Genomic DNA, 18,961 nt, shown 5'->3' on the forward strand with positions numbered 1-18,961 from the left:
CCCAGCTGCTTATCAACAGAGCCCTAGGGTCAGTCATTTAAAAAATGGCCAAGCGAGAAGTTTCCCCTGTGAAGCTGGCACATCTCCAGAACATCTCCTCTGAGGTCATCATAGAGAATGTATGAATGTCTAGATTTTTTTTCAATTTAAAACGCTCATTCCACTCCTTGCGCTCTTGGCCCAGAAGGCCTGCCTCTCCCTCTCCAATCTCCAAGCCCCCTTTTCAGAATCAAGGTTCAAATTCACCACTAGGCCTAGAACAGAGACGCTAGCTACTAAATACATACAGCTGTCAAACAAATATTCTAAGCTAGAGATCAACTTATTCCTATCAGTGAGAGATGTGTTATAAACCTAACAGCTAATTATGCAGACTAAAAGGGTTGTTGTTTTTTTTTTTTAAACAGCTGGTATTAACTGAGAATTACTGAAATGATGCAAGTGAGCCATTAAAGTTAGCCATGCCTGAAACACTTGCTTATGGCTTTATAACCAATCCCCCAACTGAAAAAAAAAAAAAAAAAAAAGGCCACAAAAATACACATACGGGATCCCTTGGCATTTAATATGTGCAAAATTGCTTACCATTTATTTCAAACTTTGGTTAAATATTTATTTAGTCTAAGTGTTTCAGACACGTTATGGAAGCCATACAAAAATGATTACGAACATAATAATGAGGTAAGTTAAAATTCTACCAGTGCAAAAAGCAAGCGTATGCCCAAAGCAATGCATACAGGTTAAATAAATGTGGCTGCAGCTCTCGCCAGGAGGGGCAGAGCCGGCAGGCCAAAGAAGCTCATTGTAAACATTGTTTTTAAGATACATTTCTAAAAATTCATACATCTCATCTACCAAAAAAAAAGGAAGCCAAGGTCACCTAACACAAGAGTAGTGCATTTATTTTGCCTTTAGAGTTCAGGGCCTCTCACTTTTAAGAGTCTAAGATTTTGCATATTTCTTCAGGAAAACCTTGGTAGACACATTCATTACAAATACTATAGTATAAAAATTCCAATGCTTTACAAAAGTTATATATTAAAATATTCTATACATCTTAAATTAGTTGTTGGAGCATACATACATCAGTTCATTCAATCTTTCCAATGGATACTGTGCATTAAGTTAAGACATCCCCTACTCACCCTACATGGTATAAAAAATGATTGCAAACATCTTGTGCAGTTCTTCGTTCTGGATATCCACACGCAATTATTGCTCAAGGTCGATTTCCGATGTGAACAGGAAGTGGTTCTATGAAATCAGTAACGGTTACAGACAAGCGCCCTGGAGCCAATCCGTAACACCTCCCTACCGAAGGATGGAATCACACCTGAGTAAGGCTGTCCGATGTTTATATTTAAGATGTAAAAAAAGTGTATACAATTTCAAGGTTAAAAAACAATGCAAAAATAAAACATTTAGGACATTTACAAAATCTTACAAATGTTTTTAAAATACTTTGTCAAAACTTCTTTCCTGTTAAGGTGCTTCTTCTACTTGGAACTTGACTCCTTCCTTTCTGCAAAAGAGTAACACACATACACACTTCAATTCTCACTTACGGATGATGGTTTCAACTGTATTAGCAGCATTCAAGTAATGAAAAGAGAAGTGAAACTCTTCAGGGAAGCATTATCCCCTCCCCTCCTGCATAAGATGAGTGGACTGATATCCAGAGAAGGGAAATGTTCAAGGTCATATAAGCTGACTAGCTTACAGCAGAGATGGGACCTAGACCCAGAGTTCTAGACTCCTAAATCGTGCATTCTCGAGAACAGCATATCCTCGTCAATGCTAGGTAGGATGGATAAAAACCAAGGAATTCATTCTTCTACTCATCTTATAATTTGTCAAGTTGCTAAACTAATGTTCAGTTGGAAAATCAAGGCTTCTTAAATTCTTATATATATATATCCTTGTCTTTAAGCCCCAAATGAAAAGCCAAAAAAGGAACGAGAGGATACTAAGAGATCTGCATCCCACATTTCATCCAAAGACAACTGTTAGAGAACACTGCTCACACAGAATAAAATTAGGGCAATCCTTTCCACTGCTGGGAGAGAGGGGTAGGACAGCCATTTAACCGTACTTGAGATAAAAGAGGAAATTTTTTTCCCCCTCAAAAGCAAGCTTTCCAAAGAAAGTTTTATCCTCAGGGACGAACCTATTTTGGTTCTCAGAGGACGTCTTTGCTTCTTTTCTGCTATTATTGGGATCTAGAATGGAGTGACTCTGTATTTCTAAAACATTCAGACTTAGTGAAATATGTTAGGAAAATCAGTAGAGAATATCTAGTATAAACTGCTCATCACTATTGATTTATGAATGAGCAGTCTTCAAAGTAAAGAAATAAGGTTTCAGAAACCGCTGCGCCACCATTACCTTGGAGCCATCGAACCTGGGTAGCGGGCCCATACCCCTTTTCATTCTTTGCTGATATTCTGAACACGATGGCAGGCCTGGAGGTGTAATCGACATGTGCGTTGGCGAGCTGCGCTGCAGTTACCACACAGGAAGTTTTCAGGCCGCAGTAAATGCGCATGAACATCGGCTGACTTGGATTATCTGGTACCTGTGCTGTTCGAATAGCCAAGTAGGCTGAATATTCCAAAATATTTCCAGAGGGTGAAGCTGGAGGTTCCCAGGAAAGATGGATAGAGTCAACGTTCTGGAGGGGAAAGAAAGAGAACAAGAATATTCAGGTTCTCAAGCATCTGAATAAGCATAGTACATCCTTTTTAGAAGCACACTAAAGTTCAAAATGCAAATCATTACTATGATTTTTAAATCAGATAAGATTTTAAGCTATATTTTTTTAAAATTAATTTATTTATTTTTAGTTTTCAACATTCACTTCCACAAGATTTTGAGTTCCAAATTTTCTCCCCATCTCATCCCTCCCCCCACCCCAAGATGGCATGCATTCTTAATACTCTTTCCCCTAATCTGCCTTCCCTTCTATCTCCCCTCCCTTCTCTTATCCCCTTTCCCTTCAATTTTCCTGTAAGGCAGGATAGATTTCTGTACCCCCATTGCCTGAATATCTTATTTAAGTTATACTTTTAATAAACTGACCATAACTGGATCAACAATGCCTTGATTTCTATTTTGTTACAAACATACAAGTTGGTAACTAGTGGTCATGTCCTGGAGATCCACAAGATGGCACTCTTTTCTTCCCTGAAAGTCATCACTTCACTATAGAGAAACAATCTCCGAATGATTATAAACTAAAATTAACTCTAACTTAACTAACTTAACTCTTTCAAATTTTGGTTCTCAAACTCAAGATGATTATACTAAGAGAAAAGTTAATTTCCTGACCCTTCTGCCTTTGGAGCCTTAAGTTTTCCATAATTTTGCCTCACACAAATAGTTCTTGAAAAGTTATCCATAATCCTAGTCTAATGCTATGCATAAAATATCTGCAGCTTTACCCACAGTTAAGTCTTAGGCTAACTTCTTACCTTTGAGATTCTGACAGCACAAGGGGCCCCAGGAAAACCGGGAATACAAGTTTTAAATTCACTGATTTTGCTGAAAGGGCCTATCCCACAGCCATTGATGGCAGCAATCCTGAATCTGTACACTGTGCCTGGAACAAGATCTTGTTTTTTAAGTAAACTGTAGTCTGGGACATCTGTATTTCCTACCTAAAAAGTTAAATACAAGCAGAAGTCAGAGAAAAAAAAAGGATCTCTTTACAATATGCTAGAACTTTTCCAATTAAGCGATTACATTTTGAAACATCAAAGTGTGAGTAACACTTTGCACCCACCACTCATTACTCATCCTGAGACTTAGTGTTAATTATAGTCTGTCAAGAAAAAAAAAAGGCCTTGCCAATAGACATGATGACTAATAAAGTATGATACAGGACTGCCATAATAAAACAATTTAAAATTGTTGCCTAAGGACAGATGCTGCAGACCATGCAGGTATTTACCTCACCAGGGTAATGCCCTGAGATATGGAGAAAATCTCAGTGACTACAAGAGCATTAAATTTGAATTATTAGAAAGTTTTCTTTATATGAATGACACCCAACCACATATAGAGAGCTTATTGGCAGGATACCATTGAATTATTTATCCAATGCAAACTTATTTAAAAAAAAAAAAGACAAGCAGAATATAAAAGCCACAAGCAACATTTTAAAAACCACAAAATGGGAATATTTTCTCCATCAAAGTAGTATAGAGCTTTGGAACTAATTTTTGTAACTATTACATTCCAAGTGAAAAGCATCATGGTATCATGGGTAGAGAGGTGGCCTTAGGGTCCTCTTGGGTCCAAGCCTGCCTCAGGACGTAAGCTGTATGACTAAGTGACTTACTCTCAGTGTTCTAAACAACTCTAATGCTATAAAGTTATAAATCACTTGTAGATCTTCATTAGCAGAGGGGGTTTTCTTACCAAGAGTTTCCTGTATCAAAGAAATCACATATTTGAAGAGAAGGAAAAGAAGTATGTGTGTATGTGAACTTTTCAAAAACAAAATGGATTTTATCCTAAGCTGACAATGGCAATGCCTGTGCTTGCAATACCAATGTTGCATTTTTAGCACTTGGCAAAAACAAAATCTGGCAATGTTCTACATTTTTGTTTATCTAGACTGTATTTACCCAATACCTCCAACACAGTAAGATAAGAAAAATATTTAATTATATTCAAAATAGTTGAATGTCATATATATGTTTTATATTATACTTAGTAAGTTAAAGATTCATGGTCTCTTCATTGTGATTATTTATTTCAACAGACTTTAGCCTCTGTGTCTTGATGGTCTCCCTGATTCCTTGGGGCTGAGAAAATTCATTACCTCATAGCTTTTCACTGAGGATGCTGTCTAAACTTAAGAGTCTAGATTCCTACAGTGAATAGGCCCTTCTACTTTGATAGGACCTACCAGACCTTACATTGTTTTCAAGAATCCATGGTTTAAAAGGGATTTATATCATCATTATTTGAAAAAGTAGGCAATTGAAATGTTATTGATCAGTATATCCAAAATGATATTCCATGGAAAAATGGTAGTCTGTACAATGTGAATTTTAAATAAGAGTGTGTTTTACACTACCGATAACTTCACATCCAATACTTAAGGGGGAAATATAAAAAGTAAGCATAATTTCAGTTTTTAAAATATATTTCAGATTTCCTACGTTTTATTCTGACATTCCCCTGACCCTTCTTTTTTTTGGAGAGGCAATCGGGGTTAACTGACTTGCCCAGGATCACACAGCTAGTGAGTATCATGTGTCTGAGGCCATATTTGAACTCAGGTCCTCCTGATTCCAGGGCTGGTGCTCTATTCACTGTGCCACCTAGCTGCCCCCCCCTTCTTTATCCTAGGTATATTTCATATCCCTAGGACCACATTTATGGGTGCCATAAATGTGTTACAAAGCCACGAGTTCTTTCTATAAGTGTTAATTTGAGAAACAGTGATATATAAACAGTTATTTGATTTGGTTAAGGAAACTCGGGAAGGACACCTTGAGAAAGTTTCCAAAATCTCCAACCATAACCAGCTCAGAACTACTTACCTCTTGAGGTAGGTGCAAAGTCAGTAGTTTGTAAGCTAGAAAATGCTATATAAATATAGGTTATGTTACTGTACTAATTTCACAGGGTGGCCCAGTGATTTTACTTTTTAAATATATATAGGATTCATAAATAAATAGCATGTGTTTTTTAAATGGCTTAGGAAGAATATATAAGGAACCCCAGTAATCACTAACAATCATACTAATAATTCATTGGATCAGGATACTTGAACTCATGATCATGTTGACCATTACTTATAGATCAATTTATGATTTCAGAACTGAAATTTTATAACCTTATATATTCTAACACCTAGCACAGTGCCCTTTATATAATGGTTATGTATTTTAAAACACTGGTTGCATTTAAGTTTAGTATGGGGGGAGCCACATATATAGGTCTACATCCATACACACAAACAGAAGAGAAAATGCACCCATGGCTACCTTAGAGATATTCTGCTTTCCTTTTGGCAGCAAGTAGAATTGGTTGACCAAAGCAGTGTTATTTCTGAAGATCCCCACATCACACCACTGTCGTTCTCCTTTCTTTTCTATGGTCATTGGCTTTGAAGTAGTATCTTTCTAGTGTTAGAGAAAGAGGAATTATGTAGCTTTGCCTTACTGTAGCATAACAGCAAAAATTAGATCAAAGAAACTCCTGCAGTGACATAAGTAAACGCTCCCACAGGAGCAGGTCACAAGGAACAGTCTTCACATTGGCTTAATATGATCCAACAAGGCTCATTCAAATTGTGCTCAGCCCAGCAGCTTCTGAACTGCCGGGAAGTCACACACTTTGAGATCGTTTCTGTTAAAATGTCAGTCAGCTTACCGAGGAGGTTATTTCAGAGACTCTATTGTTGTTCAGTGATTTCAGTCTTGTCTGACTCTTCATGACCCCTTTTGGGTTTTCTTGGCAGAGACACTCGAGTGGTTTGCCATTTCCTTCTCCAGCTCATTTTACAGATGAGAAAACTGAGGCAAGGAGGGTGAAGTGACTTGCCCAGGGTCATACAGCTAGTAAATGTCTGAGGTCAGATTTAAAATCAGGTCTTTATGACCCTAGACCTGGCACTTTGTCCACTGTACCATCTAGCTACCCATTTCAGCAACTATACCTTTAAATTAACCACAACAACAAGAGAATAATATTTTAAATTGATGTTACAATTGACTCCAAGAAGAACAGTCATTTTGAGCTGGCTTATTTCTAGGCTCAGGGGTAACCTGTAAACCAATAGTTATTTTTAGGCTTGGAATAAATACCTGGGATTCTGCAAAACCTAGTAGCAATGGCCAAAACCAAAATACATTTTGGATATAGTCTACTATGCATATAGCAGAATCTAATAACTTTGAATATTTTCCTGCTAAAAAGAAAAACAAAAACAAAAACAAAAACCCACCCTATTTTAAAGCTTCCTCTGATGACAAATGGAATTGCCACATCTACACCTTGAATAGCTGCTCAGTACTTAAGCCATCTCCATAATAGATAAGATGTGACTATTTATATGGTCGAAACCCAGTTAAGTACTTTCACTACTTCACTCTTAAACGCGTAATAACAGAGGCATATCATTCTGAAGCCTGTCATAACTGGCTTATCTTTAGGACCAGCCTGTTAGAAGGTAAACCTCTATGAAGATAAGGACTAATTGTGCCTGACACCCATACCTCCCAAGGGCTAGTACATAATACTCTCTAAAAATTGGCTACAAAAAGCCACTATAAAAATGATGGTGCAACTACATTTGAACTAACGCATAACAGCCCTTGTTGATATGACATGAGAGGCAAACAAAGTTTGTTTTAACTGTCTCCCCATCAAGGGGAAAGAAGAGCTGTTACGTGTGTGAAGACGAAGAGGTGTAGGACCATTCCATCTAATAATGTGAAGGGGAAAGAAGAGCCATGAAAAAATCTAAGGAGGAAAAAAGTGAATGAGTAACAAAATAGAGGTAGCCCTTTACATATAACAGGGAAGTGCCTCAAACAAAAGATGTTGCTTTTTGTAAGAGCTAACTTAAAAGCTTTTTATCCCAATCGTGCAAAGCATGCTGAAGGCTGTTTTGTTTTGTTTTTGATAAGCCATGAATTAGACCTAGAATAGCTTTAACGCTTCTGACGTTTTGTGGGTTGGTTGGGGTGCCAGCAATGCAGAGATAGAATGGTGGGCTGGGCTGCTCACAGTTCAAGCCAAATGAACAACTCTTGGGCTTCCGTTTAGCAGCTGACTGCAGTAGCCGTCTTCTCGAACGCCCTCCTACATCCCGTACTCGGTTATTCTTTCAGCCGTATCTACATTTAATGCAAGATGCTATACAAGAGCTAGAAAATGCTGTCCAGTTTCAAAACATGATCAACATCTAGAAAGCAGATGGTCATCGACACCTAGTATCCCACAGCCCTATAAAGTCAAGAGGCTAAACACTTACTGATAATGGAACAGCAGAGTCCTGGGTTTCGCCAGAGCTGACTTTGGTTATTGGTTGTGCAAAGGCTTCATCAGCTAAAAACAGATTTTAAAGTGAGATTTACAGGATAACTTACTTTAAAAAAGAGGCATAAATCACTCAAATATCACTTGCAAATACACCCCCCACCTTGTGTTGTTAAATGGTTCCTTCAAAAATGGTAGAATTAATATTGCAGGAGAAACTTCATAGAAACTAAGTTCTCAATGAGTTTAGAAGAGGGTTACAGGAATTGATGCATTTCAACCCCCACTAAAAATTATTAGTGATATTATCATACAACAATCAATGTTGGTTGGGGTATGACTATATCCATCTATACAATGAGCATAGTAATATAATATGTATAGCAATAATACAGTATTTATTATGCGTATTATATTATCTGGGGACCAAAATTCCAATAGCCAAGAGATACATATGCAATTTGACTCCTATTGACTCATAAGAAAGCAATTCTATTTAAAGTTAAAAGAAAATATGGAAACTTAGAAATCAGTTAAGCTAGGAAGGCTATAAATTCATGGCCTAAAACTAAATATCAGATTTTGGGGAATAATTGGCAACAGGTGTGCATGTATATGGGCATGTGCCCATCACTTCCCCCACCACCACCACCCAGACACACACATACAGTGTGTTCTCGTTCTAAATAGGCAGGGAGCTAGAGTACACAGGTCACAGCCATTGTGTATTAACTACAAAGCTCTCTGCACTTTAATCCACTCCAAGCTGAGTTTGATACACAAGATTCAAACTATATCTCAAACCTTCCGATTTCCCACTGAATGCTGTGAGTGATGCTTCATCTTTCACAACCGCCCCATTTGTACTGGTGGACTCCGTTTTAATGGCCTGCTGGGGTACCATGGTGTGTGTACCAGAAATGGCACTGGATACAGCAGCTTCAGGATTTATTGTCCTTAAGTCCAGACCATATGATTCACTTATATTTTTTGAAGTTTGAGCACCTGTCATTAAAAGGAAAAAAAATTCGACTTCAAAAAAATCACCTGCAGAGATTTTCCAGCAAGGTCCTAGGCCAAATGACTACACCTCAGCATGAGGGTTTTTAAATATTTTTTTAATAACGAACTTAACATCCACAAACAAGAAATTCCAACATTCAAATAAGAACAGAAAACAACAGCATATGAACTTGAATTCCTATTACGTAGAATTTTAAGTCTGTATTACCTTTTTTAAAGTTTATATTAAGTTTAACATGATAGTAACAAAACCACCCTCCTTGGCCATATCTCTTTCTGAAGTTTTTTGTCCTGCATCTTTTTCTATGTTTCCATGTTTTTATGTGTCAATGTTTCATTGACCTTTATTTTCTTCTCTCTTTTGGGGGTGAGTGGTGGGCATTGCCATCCCAACCCACCAACTCCCCTCTCCTACAAACATGTATTTTGAAAGACTTCCATCTAAAATTAATAGTGCTCAGAAAAAGCAAAGTCTCTTGAGACAGATATAAAAGCCATGTTTGGCACACCATTCTAAAAGAAGCCGAGAGTTCCCCTCTGGGCAGGGTGTGGCTCACGATAGATGGTTTCTAGAGGTCCTGAGTTTTTTCTGTATTAGAGGCTGAACATAATAGATTCCAGAATCTGGAAAAACTGCAAACTGCTCATTCTACAGATTCAAGCATAGCACATGTTGAACTTAGAGATACTTCTAGGGGGCCAGCTAGGTGGCGCAGTGGATAGAGCACTGGCCCTGGATTCAGGAGGACCTGAGTTCAAATCGGACCTCAGACACATAACACTTACTAGCTGTGTGACCGTGGGCAAGTCACTTAACCCCATTGCCTAACCACAAAAAAAAAAAAAAAAAAAGAGATACTTCTAAAGAGCTGTGATCTTCATTGATGTGGGCACTCCTTCTACCTGCAGATTAGCCCTTTCACCCCTTAGGGTCCCTGTGGTCGAAATAAGCTATATGGCAGCCAATATTCTGGGAATTTAGTCCACTGAACTTGGTTATGGTGATTCTGTGATAATGGAAGTCCATTGTTGGGCCTAAACATAAAGAATCTCCTAATTTTCACATCTAATAATAATAGCTAACATTCATATAACACCTACTATGTGCCAGGCACTTTACAATTATTATCTCTTTTGCTCCTCACAACAACCCTGTTCTTATCCTTATTTTACAGAAGAAGAAACTGAGGCAATCAGAGGTTAATGATTTGCCCAAGGTCACACAGCTAGCTAATAAGTGTCGGAGGTTGGATTTGAACTCCTATCTTCCTGCCTCCAGGCCCAGCACTCCGTTTTCTCATTCCTCACTGCTGAGTTTGGCCCTGGGGCCCACACGTTCTCTTCCTGCCTGCCTACCACCTCTCAGTCTTCTCTACTGGACCTTCCTCTGGGTTGCTCTCACTCACTATGAGCTCATTTCCCCAGGCCTCTGCCCTGGGACATCTTCTCTTTCCTGGCAACCTCCCCAGCTCCCAGACAGGCAGCCTGGGCTAGTGGAGAGAGGGCTGGAGTTGGGCAACAGGTATTTGGTAGTGGTGTGACCCAGAGAAAATCCTGCTCTAAATCTATAACCCATAGGTCCTCAAGAGCTTGTCTCCGGACCTCCAAGCTCACATCACTAGATGGCCAACTGGACCTCCAAGAGACATCTCCAACTCACCATGTCTTGAGCAGACAATACCTCTCCCTTCCTGCTCAGGGCACCACTGTCCTTGTAGCCCCGTACTCATTTTGCTGTCAAACCTTGTTTTTACCTTCACAACATGCTATATATGTCCTTTCCACACAATCACCACCTTAGGTCAGGCCTGCATCTCTGGCCTAGGTCATTGCAAGAGTTTCCTAACTGGTCCCCCTGCCTCCTGTCTCCCTCCACCCTGACGCCAACGTCATTTTCCTGAAGCGAACCACCCTGGCTCAGTAAACTCACACAGCTGCCTGTGGCCCCTTGGATGAGCCAGAAAAGCCCCTCGCGGCTACATAAGGTTCTTCACAGCCTGTCCCCTTCCTACCTCTCCCTCTCCCTCTCCCTCCACCCGGTCAATGCTCCAGCCCTACTGGCGCCCTGGATGTTCCACCGCCAAGCCCCTCCCACAGTGACTGTCCCTCCCACACCCGGCGCCCTCTTCCTCCTCACCTCAAGTTCTTGGAATCTCTTTTCTCTCCAGACTGAGCTCCAGCATTGCTTCCTGCAGGGCCTTTTCCCCCGTCCCCTAGCTCATTCCCCTGTACATTCATTCCCTGGAAGATGATTACCTTGTCTGTCCCTACAGACATGCAGCCCTTGTGCTTTTGTCTTTGTATTTTCCATGCTTATTGTAAGGCCCGGCCCTTAGTGGAGGCTAAATACATACTTTAATGAGGGACTGCTTGGTGCTCCCAGAGTTCATGTCTCACTGGCACAGCCTTCAGGACCCCAGGGTCCCCTGCAGACTGGTGACACACTGGAATGGGACATTCAAATGTGTATGTCCCAAAAGAGGTCTGGAGCTTTCCCCCCCAACACCAACGTTATCATCTTCTACCAAGTAGGACTCGCATGACATGTGACCCGCCTTGCCTCTGGTTAATACCAGATTGGGGGACTGATTCTATATGCATTTTGTTGCTTCCTTTTGGATACATTCCACTATCAGAGGTATAAACTCCTGAGACCAAGCACTGAGAATGCTAGGAAGCTAAATTTCCCCTGGTATATGTAGAGAATACATTCACAAAGGAAAATGGAAATAAAGTGAGAATATTCACCTACAGGATGGATAAGGCGTGCGTGTGTGTGTGTGTGTGTGTGTGTGTGTGTGTGTGTGTGTGTGTATAACACCATTTATTTTTTTTTGTTGTTGAGGCAATGGGGGTTAAGTGACTTGCTCAGGGTCACACAGCTAGTGATTATCATGTACCTGAGGCTGGATTTGAACTCAGGTCCTCTTGACTCCAGGGCTGGTGCTCTATCCACTGTACCACCTAGCTGCCCCAAAACCATTTTTTTTAAAAAATGTGACAAATCTGTTCCTTATGATCAGAAATGTTATGGCTGTACTAATATATGCTCAAAATTATGCACCTTACATTTATTTTCGAAAGTTCTAATTTTTTTGGATGTGGCCACTAAGGAATTTGTTTTTTCTTGACTATAAATATTTGTTACAAGGCATTTTTTCCGTTACTTTTCAAGGAAGATAATTGGGAGGGAGAGAAAACAGATTTTGCTAACTGGACAAAATAAAATCAAAAAATTTTCAAAGGTCCTAAGAAAAGTGACTTCTAAAATGCTTGGTAGGAAAGCATCTCTAGCCCCTTATAAGGCTTGCCATATCTCAAACTTGTGGAATTTTTTAAGCCTCCTGTGCCTGGGCTGAGCCCCCTAAATGCCCAAGATTTCCAATGGATGGCTCCTAGAACATGAGGGTGCTAAAATCTCATAACAGACCCAAAGATGTTACAGCGTAACTGTTTCATGAAGGAATTTCAGAGCCAAGTGCAGAGAAGACACAATGATGCCTTGAGGACCAAATGGGGCAGTAACAAAATCTGCTACACACTTTCAGTTCAAGATTTTACTCAATAGGCAGTGGATCAGGACAGCTGCCGTCCGTAGTTCCTTAAGTTTGTATATGACACACAAGTTACTTTCTCATAATGTCCTCAAACTACCTCCACACACCTTAAGTTGTGAGCTTCCCGAGGAGAGGGCAGGGATCTCCCTCTATTCTTTGTACCCCTAGGGCTCAGCTGAGCGCCAGGCATACAACTGGAGCTTAATAAATGCTTATTAACTGACACAAACATCCCAGCCCTCTCCTACCTTTCCAGACTTCTGACACCTCACTCCCTGACACATTCTATCCAGTGACAGAGGCCTCCTGGCTATTCCACGAACAAGACTTTCCACCTCTCGGTTCCCAGCATTCTTTCTGGTTGTCTCCCATGCCTGGAACGCTCTCCCCCCTCCTCCACCCACTGACGTCCCACCTTTCTTTAAAATCTCACCCCCCAAGCCCTCTTAACTCCAGTGCTTTCCCTCTATTAACAGTTTTCTGTTTATCCTCAGAGAGCTTGCTTTGTATATATTTGTTCGAATGTTGTCTCCCTATTTGAATGTAAGGTCCTTGAGGGTAGGAACTGCCCTGTGTTTCTTTTGGTATCCCTAGTGCCGAGTGCAGTGTTTGGCACTTAGTAGGTGCTTAAAAATGCTTACTGACACACACATCCCAAAACATAAACAAAACCACCTAATGGCGACCGTTGACAAGCCACGTGATTTCCTCTTTTTTGTAGGTCACCACTTACTAAGGAGGCATGCTTCCCTTTCGGTAATTTGGAACCAACGTGTTTTTCCAAAAGCCCATGTTCTTTTCAGTCAGCATCATGAGGGTGTTAATCATTCAACGGAAAGGTTGGCATCCGTACCTTCATTTCTCTTGAGCATCTCCACCGAACAGCTGCCATCTGCCGGATTAGTGGCCAGCGCAAAAGATGGAAGTGAAGGGGCGTTGGGCTCAAATTCTCTATGATCCAAGTGGCTTTTTACTGAAGTTCCTTTCATGACTACATGGTCAGATTCTGCACTATTTCCTGTGTCTTCTAGTTTTAATAATTCTTGAGATAAGAGAGAAACCGGCATCTACAAGAAGGAAGATGACAATTCAAATCTGCGTCATCATTTTTAAAAGTAAGGAATGTAAACAAAAATAGTCATTAACTTTATTTTGGAATTATTCATTTCACTATAATTAAACTATTTTGTAAGCATGGCTAAGGTCTTTTTTTAAATTGGAAGCACTCTCACTTTTATAACAGTTTAAGAAAGGAGTTTTCTTTCACTCTCTTCATGATAATATTCAAATGTCTAGTGTTGAGATGGAATGTGGTCACCTTTTAGGAAGAAAGCATTAATTTTTGGACAAAAATAGTTTCCCAAGCAATACTTTTATATTTTCTTAGTTACCTATACAAAAAGATCTAAATTTACTTTTCTAGCCGATTTTGTTGCTGGAAAACGAGCAAACCATATACAAGTCTGGGAAACCTTATGGAAGAAGTCCTACAAAGCAGAATTTTCTATCTAGCTAAGGGTTTGGGTAAGCACAAAAATGTATTTTAGCCAATTTGGACAGAAATGTTTCTGAAGTATCTCATTTCCCTGGAACCTGCAAGTATACTTATCTCCAAAGAAGCAGTTGTAACCCCTCCTACAGCTCAAGGTATCCACGTGTTCATTCAAAAGTTCATTCAAAAGGCCGAAGGTTGAGTCTCTCTGCCCCAGGCCAAATCCACTCAGTTCCAATCTAAGGAGGGCCTATGCTGGGAGGGTCCCATACATCCTCAAGAACTGTGGCTATACATTGTAAGGCCTTTTGCCTCCAACCCCAAGTACCCTCCTCCTGGAGCTTGCTTGAAGTTAAAATTTAAAACAATCTGAACTATTTTGGATGCTGTCAAAGCACCAGTGATAAAGCCCTTGTCCAATTGGTTGTAGGCTATAAAACCAAGTGTTAGAACTGTGACCACCACAAACAGCTGAGAGGCTCCAGGTGAGGGACCTGTCTGTGGCTGCACAGATCTCTTCCTATGGCTTTCGGGGTCTCCTCTGGTTGAGGATGGGGGAGAGTGGGGAAGTGGGGGCAGGAAGAGGCAGGAGACATGATCAGTCTTTTCCTGTGTTCTAGTTGGGTCAGGTAGTGACGTTCCCAAAAGGTGGTGAGACCTGACTTTTCTCAAATAAGGCCCTATTTTCTGTAAAGCAGAAAAGCAGCCCCCCCCCCCCCCCCCCACAACCCAACCATCCTCTAGTCACCACCAAGGGAGGCTAGTCTGAGTGCTGGGTTGTTTTGTTTTGAATACACAAACTAGGGTGTCAAGTCTACTAGTATTTTCCACGTGACACAATACATAAATCCAATCTATGAGATGTACCAAAAACATAATGGTGCTCTTTGGTCATTAAAGTGTTTAGTTTCTGTGCACCTGAAATTACACGTAAGAGCAGTTTGAATTTGGATTACTATAGATTCAATCCCTCCCACAGGGAAAGGAAAAAGGTAGATGACTCGGCCCTATCTGAACAAAAATCAAGTCATCAGGAACGTCACCTTATGGCCTAATTCAGGTTCAGAGTCTCCAACGTTTTACTTACATTGTTGGGGATGGTGTTATTATTGGCTTGTCTGGAAAAATCTGCTTGGACTCCTGCAAGGAGAGAAAATTCAGCAATAGGCTCCAGAAGTAGCAATGTCATTGAAACAATCAATCACGTATTATTAAGTTTCTTAGGAAAAGTAGAAGAGAAACAAAGGTTGGCCATCGGGAGCCCATTAGAAAACTCTCTGGGTTTCTAGTCCATTTTTCTTTAATTATACCTCCCCCTACTCGCTCCAGAGTAATACTCGGGGCAAAGTCATTAGCTTTCATTAAGTATCAGCTCAGTAGCATGGGATATGTCGACAAAAACTGCATGAAGATAAGAGGGATGGGAAAGGAAAAACCCCATACTGTGTGTTCCTGCTAGTTTTACTGCATGGAAAAGACAGAGATGGTGGATTTTCTGTATAAAAATGAAACGGCATTCTGTAAGCCGTGCTTCTGGCATGCTGAGCCTGGTTTTAAAACTATTGTAAAGGGGGTGATGACTCCTATTGAGGAACATGGAACTATTTGTCTGGGCACGTCATATCACCTGGCAAGTTTGTGTGGGAATCCGGTGATGCCGCTTGGTACGGCAGGTCCGTGTTCAGCTGAAGCAAGTAGCCTTCCACGGTAGGAACTTCATCCCACTTAACTTGGAAAGAGTTAGTGGTAGCTTTGATGACCTGTACTTGTGATGGCGCTGGCGGCTTCTCTAAAAGAAAAATGCCCACAGTGGGTCAGACACCAGTTAACAGCTTTGAGATTGCCTTCCGTCTCAGGATATTAAAAATGCTTTAAACTGAGCATCACACTATACTTTAGTGTCTTGGACAAGAATATTTCATCCCAGAAAGGACGAGAGAAAGTAACACATTTTGTGACATAGCCAAACAGTGAGCCTAACTCCAAAACAGCCTTATAACCTAAATCAATTTTCTTTAGTGTAATATATATTCTTAACAATTACTAGTATTAGTTATAATAGCTGGAGTTTATGTCCCGCTTTCAGGCTCATAAAGCACTTTATGTACGTTAACTCATTTGATGATACAAGATATGACATGTGCAAAGAATCCTACACTCCAGGTATAAGTTATTAGGATTTACGCATAGGCCAAACACATCACGATCAGTGGTGTGTTGGTAAATGTTTAACAACCAGATCTCTGGAGAAAAAAATGAATGCATGACACACTTTTAGATTTAATTTGCATAATCATTTTCTACATGACTTTCTTAAGTCTAGATAATCAATGGAACAATAAATTGAGCCCTCATTTGTACTGTTTGCTGATGTCTGAAGTGTAAATGCTCCTTTTTAAAATTTAACAACCAGCTCTCAAGAGTTAAGACAAGGAGGCAGCTAGGTGGCGCAGTGGATAGAGCACCAGTCCTGGAGTCAGGAGGATGAGAGTTCAAATTCGGCCTCAAACACTTGACACTTACTAGTTGTGTGACCCTGGGCAAGTCACTTAACTCCAACTGCCTCACCAAAAAGCAAAAAAACAAACAAAAACAGAAAACAAAAACAAAAACCTAGTGGTTCATTTGGGGTAGCTAGGTAGCTCAGTGGATAGAACCAACTCTGGAGTCAGGAGGACCCGAATTCAAATCTGGCTTCAGACACATGACACTCACTAGCTGTGTGATCCTAGGCAAGTCACTTAACTCCATTGCCTCACCACCCCACCCCCCCAAAAAAAGAGTCAAGACAAGCCAGCTCCAGCCCATCATATCCAATCATGGCATAATCATCAATATAATGAACAACTGTGTTAAACTAAAGACCTATAAACTGAATCTAGAATAACTTAATCCAAATGGAGACCACACCACCTCCCACCCGACATGATTTCACACAAGAAACATCTGAACAAGGGACACGTCTGTCCTTGACCAGGGTCAATAAGCACAGTCATGAAAAGCTTAGCTGCTCCACCTCCAGAGAGCTCAGACATACACACATACCACCACCCCACCACCACCCCCCGGAGAGTTCAAGGCAATGGCCTAACCAGCTTCAAGCAGACAGTGCAGTGTTGATGATGACAAGATGATTCAGGGGACCACGAGGAGACTTCACGTGTGACCAAATCTGGTGACAATCGATCAGCAAGTCTTTTTAAAGCCCTTACCATGTGTCTAACACTGTGCTAGGCACTGGGGGGACAAGTCGGAAGAATGAAATGATCCCTATTTGTGAGAACCTTGGAGGTAAACTAAGCAACAGACTGGACATATTGTTGAGCAGGTACCCAATCCCAATCAGGATTCTCAGTCACTGACTCCTTGGATTCATACAGAAGTACCACAGGGAGCCAGGAGGCCCATGCTTAGAACCCCATGATCTAGAACTGGGCACTGCATACAAAAATGTCTAGTTCTGACACCAGACGCCAGGTCTACAGTTTCCAGCAAAGACACTCACGGGCACGAGGGCTCCTTCCGTGACCAAAACTAAACCGTAAACTAACAATTACCCGTGCAATACCCATGCCATGGGTCACTTAGGAACCAGAACTGAGACTAGAAACTTGCCATTTTATTTTAATATCTGATTTTTAAAATGCTAAACCAGACCAAGTGGAAAGAATCATTATGGGATGCTCTCAGTTCCTTTTTAATTTTTTGTTTCATGCTTTATGCCAGAGCAAATCAGTAAGACTCAGATTTAGTTTCCATTTTTAAAACGGAACAGTAACCTAAGCCTCAGATGAGACACTGAGTTGATCTGTGTTAAGAACTTGGCTTTACCTTTCTAAAAAAATTACTGAACACTTAGAATGGTTTTGTTTGGCTGGTCCCCCAAAGTGGGATTAAAGTGTGGGATGAATCAGACACACGAAGCTGCTTCTGGTCAATGTTCTTACCTACCAGTATCAAGGTACCAAAGGTCTTTGCAGCAAACTTGGTTGTTCATGGCCTTTTTGTAGCCATCTCTGCCACTCCAGAAGTACAGGCGTGTCCCGATGGCAACTGCGCAGTGTCCGGCTCTCGGTCTTGGCCGGGAGTTCTTTTTGTCCTCCTGAGAATCAGACACTAGACTAGTCCATTCTGCTGTATCTAAAAACAAAAACAAAATAAATCTACCAAGAATGGTTCTTTCTTTTTTTTTTTTTGGTTCTTTCTTGAAATCCCTCTATTAAAAAGAATAATTCAAAAGGCAGAAATACTAACCCAAATTTAGGTAAGAAAATGAGCTGGTACACCGCCATTCACAGTCCCGAGGAGAAGCTTCCACATTGTTCATGGTTTGGGGAACCCATCCACCAAAAACGTACATCCTGGAAAGGAGAGACAACAGCCCCAGGAATTCTACATGGACAACTCACTTCTTCCATTTCTGACTTCAAATGGAAATTCAGTTTCTCATCCAACATACACAAGACCTCACTGCACTGTCCCAACTCGCCAATGAGCCCCCATCTATGTGCACTTCAATGGTGCCCACAAAAGAACTTTTAAGAATTAAAAACTTTTGGATAAGACATCAAAACTAAACCTTTTTAAGCCATTACTTTATGAGAGCTTTTGTGTATAAAATAAACTGGTAGTAACTGGAGTCAGGAAGACCCAAAGTCAAATCCAGCCTCAGACATTCATTTGATGTGTGACCCTGGGTAAGTCACTTAACTGTTTGCACCTTAGTTTCTTCATCTGTAAAATGAGCTGGAGAAGGAAATGTCAAACACTCCAGTATACCCCAAACTGGGGCAACTAGGTAGCACAGTGGATAGAGCTCCAGCCTTGGAGTCAGGAGGACCTGAGTTCAAATCTGACCTCAGACACTTGATACTTACTAGCTGTGTGACCC

The 18,961-nt window shown here is 40.6% G+C and overlaps 1 protein-coding gene across 1 annotated transcript in view; it reads right to left on the minus strand.

Moving 5' to 3' along the window:
- Positions 1 to 400: 400 nt before the first annotated feature.
- The window catches only part of HCFC2 (host cell factor C2), a 29,459-nt gene continuing 10,898 nt past the window's right edge, over positions 401 to 18,961 (minus strand). Inside the window, exons 6-16 of the mRNA XM_027873262.1 lie at positions 18,325 to 18,431; positions 18,022 to 18,210; positions 15,698 to 15,859; positions 15,158 to 15,210; positions 13,432 to 13,645; positions 8,803 to 9,003; positions 7,994 to 8,067; positions 6,000 to 6,137; positions 3,471 to 3,656; positions 2,386 to 2,671; positions 401 to 1,522 (exon numbers count right to left, since the gene is read on the minus strand). Coding sequence (XP_027729063.1) covers positions 1,497 to 1,522; positions 2,386 to 2,671; positions 3,471 to 3,656; positions 6,000 to 6,137; positions 7,994 to 8,067; positions 8,803 to 9,003; positions 13,432 to 13,645; positions 15,158 to 15,210; positions 15,698 to 15,859; positions 18,022 to 18,210; positions 18,325 to 18,431 — 1,636 coding nt within the window. The 3' untranslated portion in view covers positions 401 to 1,496. The remainder of the gene's footprint in view (positions 1,523 to 2,385; positions 2,672 to 3,470; positions 3,657 to 5,999; positions 6,138 to 7,993; positions 8,068 to 8,802; positions 9,004 to 13,431; positions 13,646 to 15,157; positions 15,211 to 15,697; positions 15,860 to 18,021; positions 18,211 to 18,324; positions 18,432 to 18,961) is intronic.

The sequence above is a fragment of the Vombatus ursinus genome, unplaced genomic scaffold, assembly GCF_900497805.2.
Source record: "Vombatus ursinus unplaced genomic scaffold, bare-nosed wombat genome assembly UNPS02003292.1, whole genome shotgun sequence".
NCBI lineage: Eukaryota > Metazoa > Chordata > Mammalia > Diprotodontia > Vombatidae > Vombatus > Vombatus ursinus.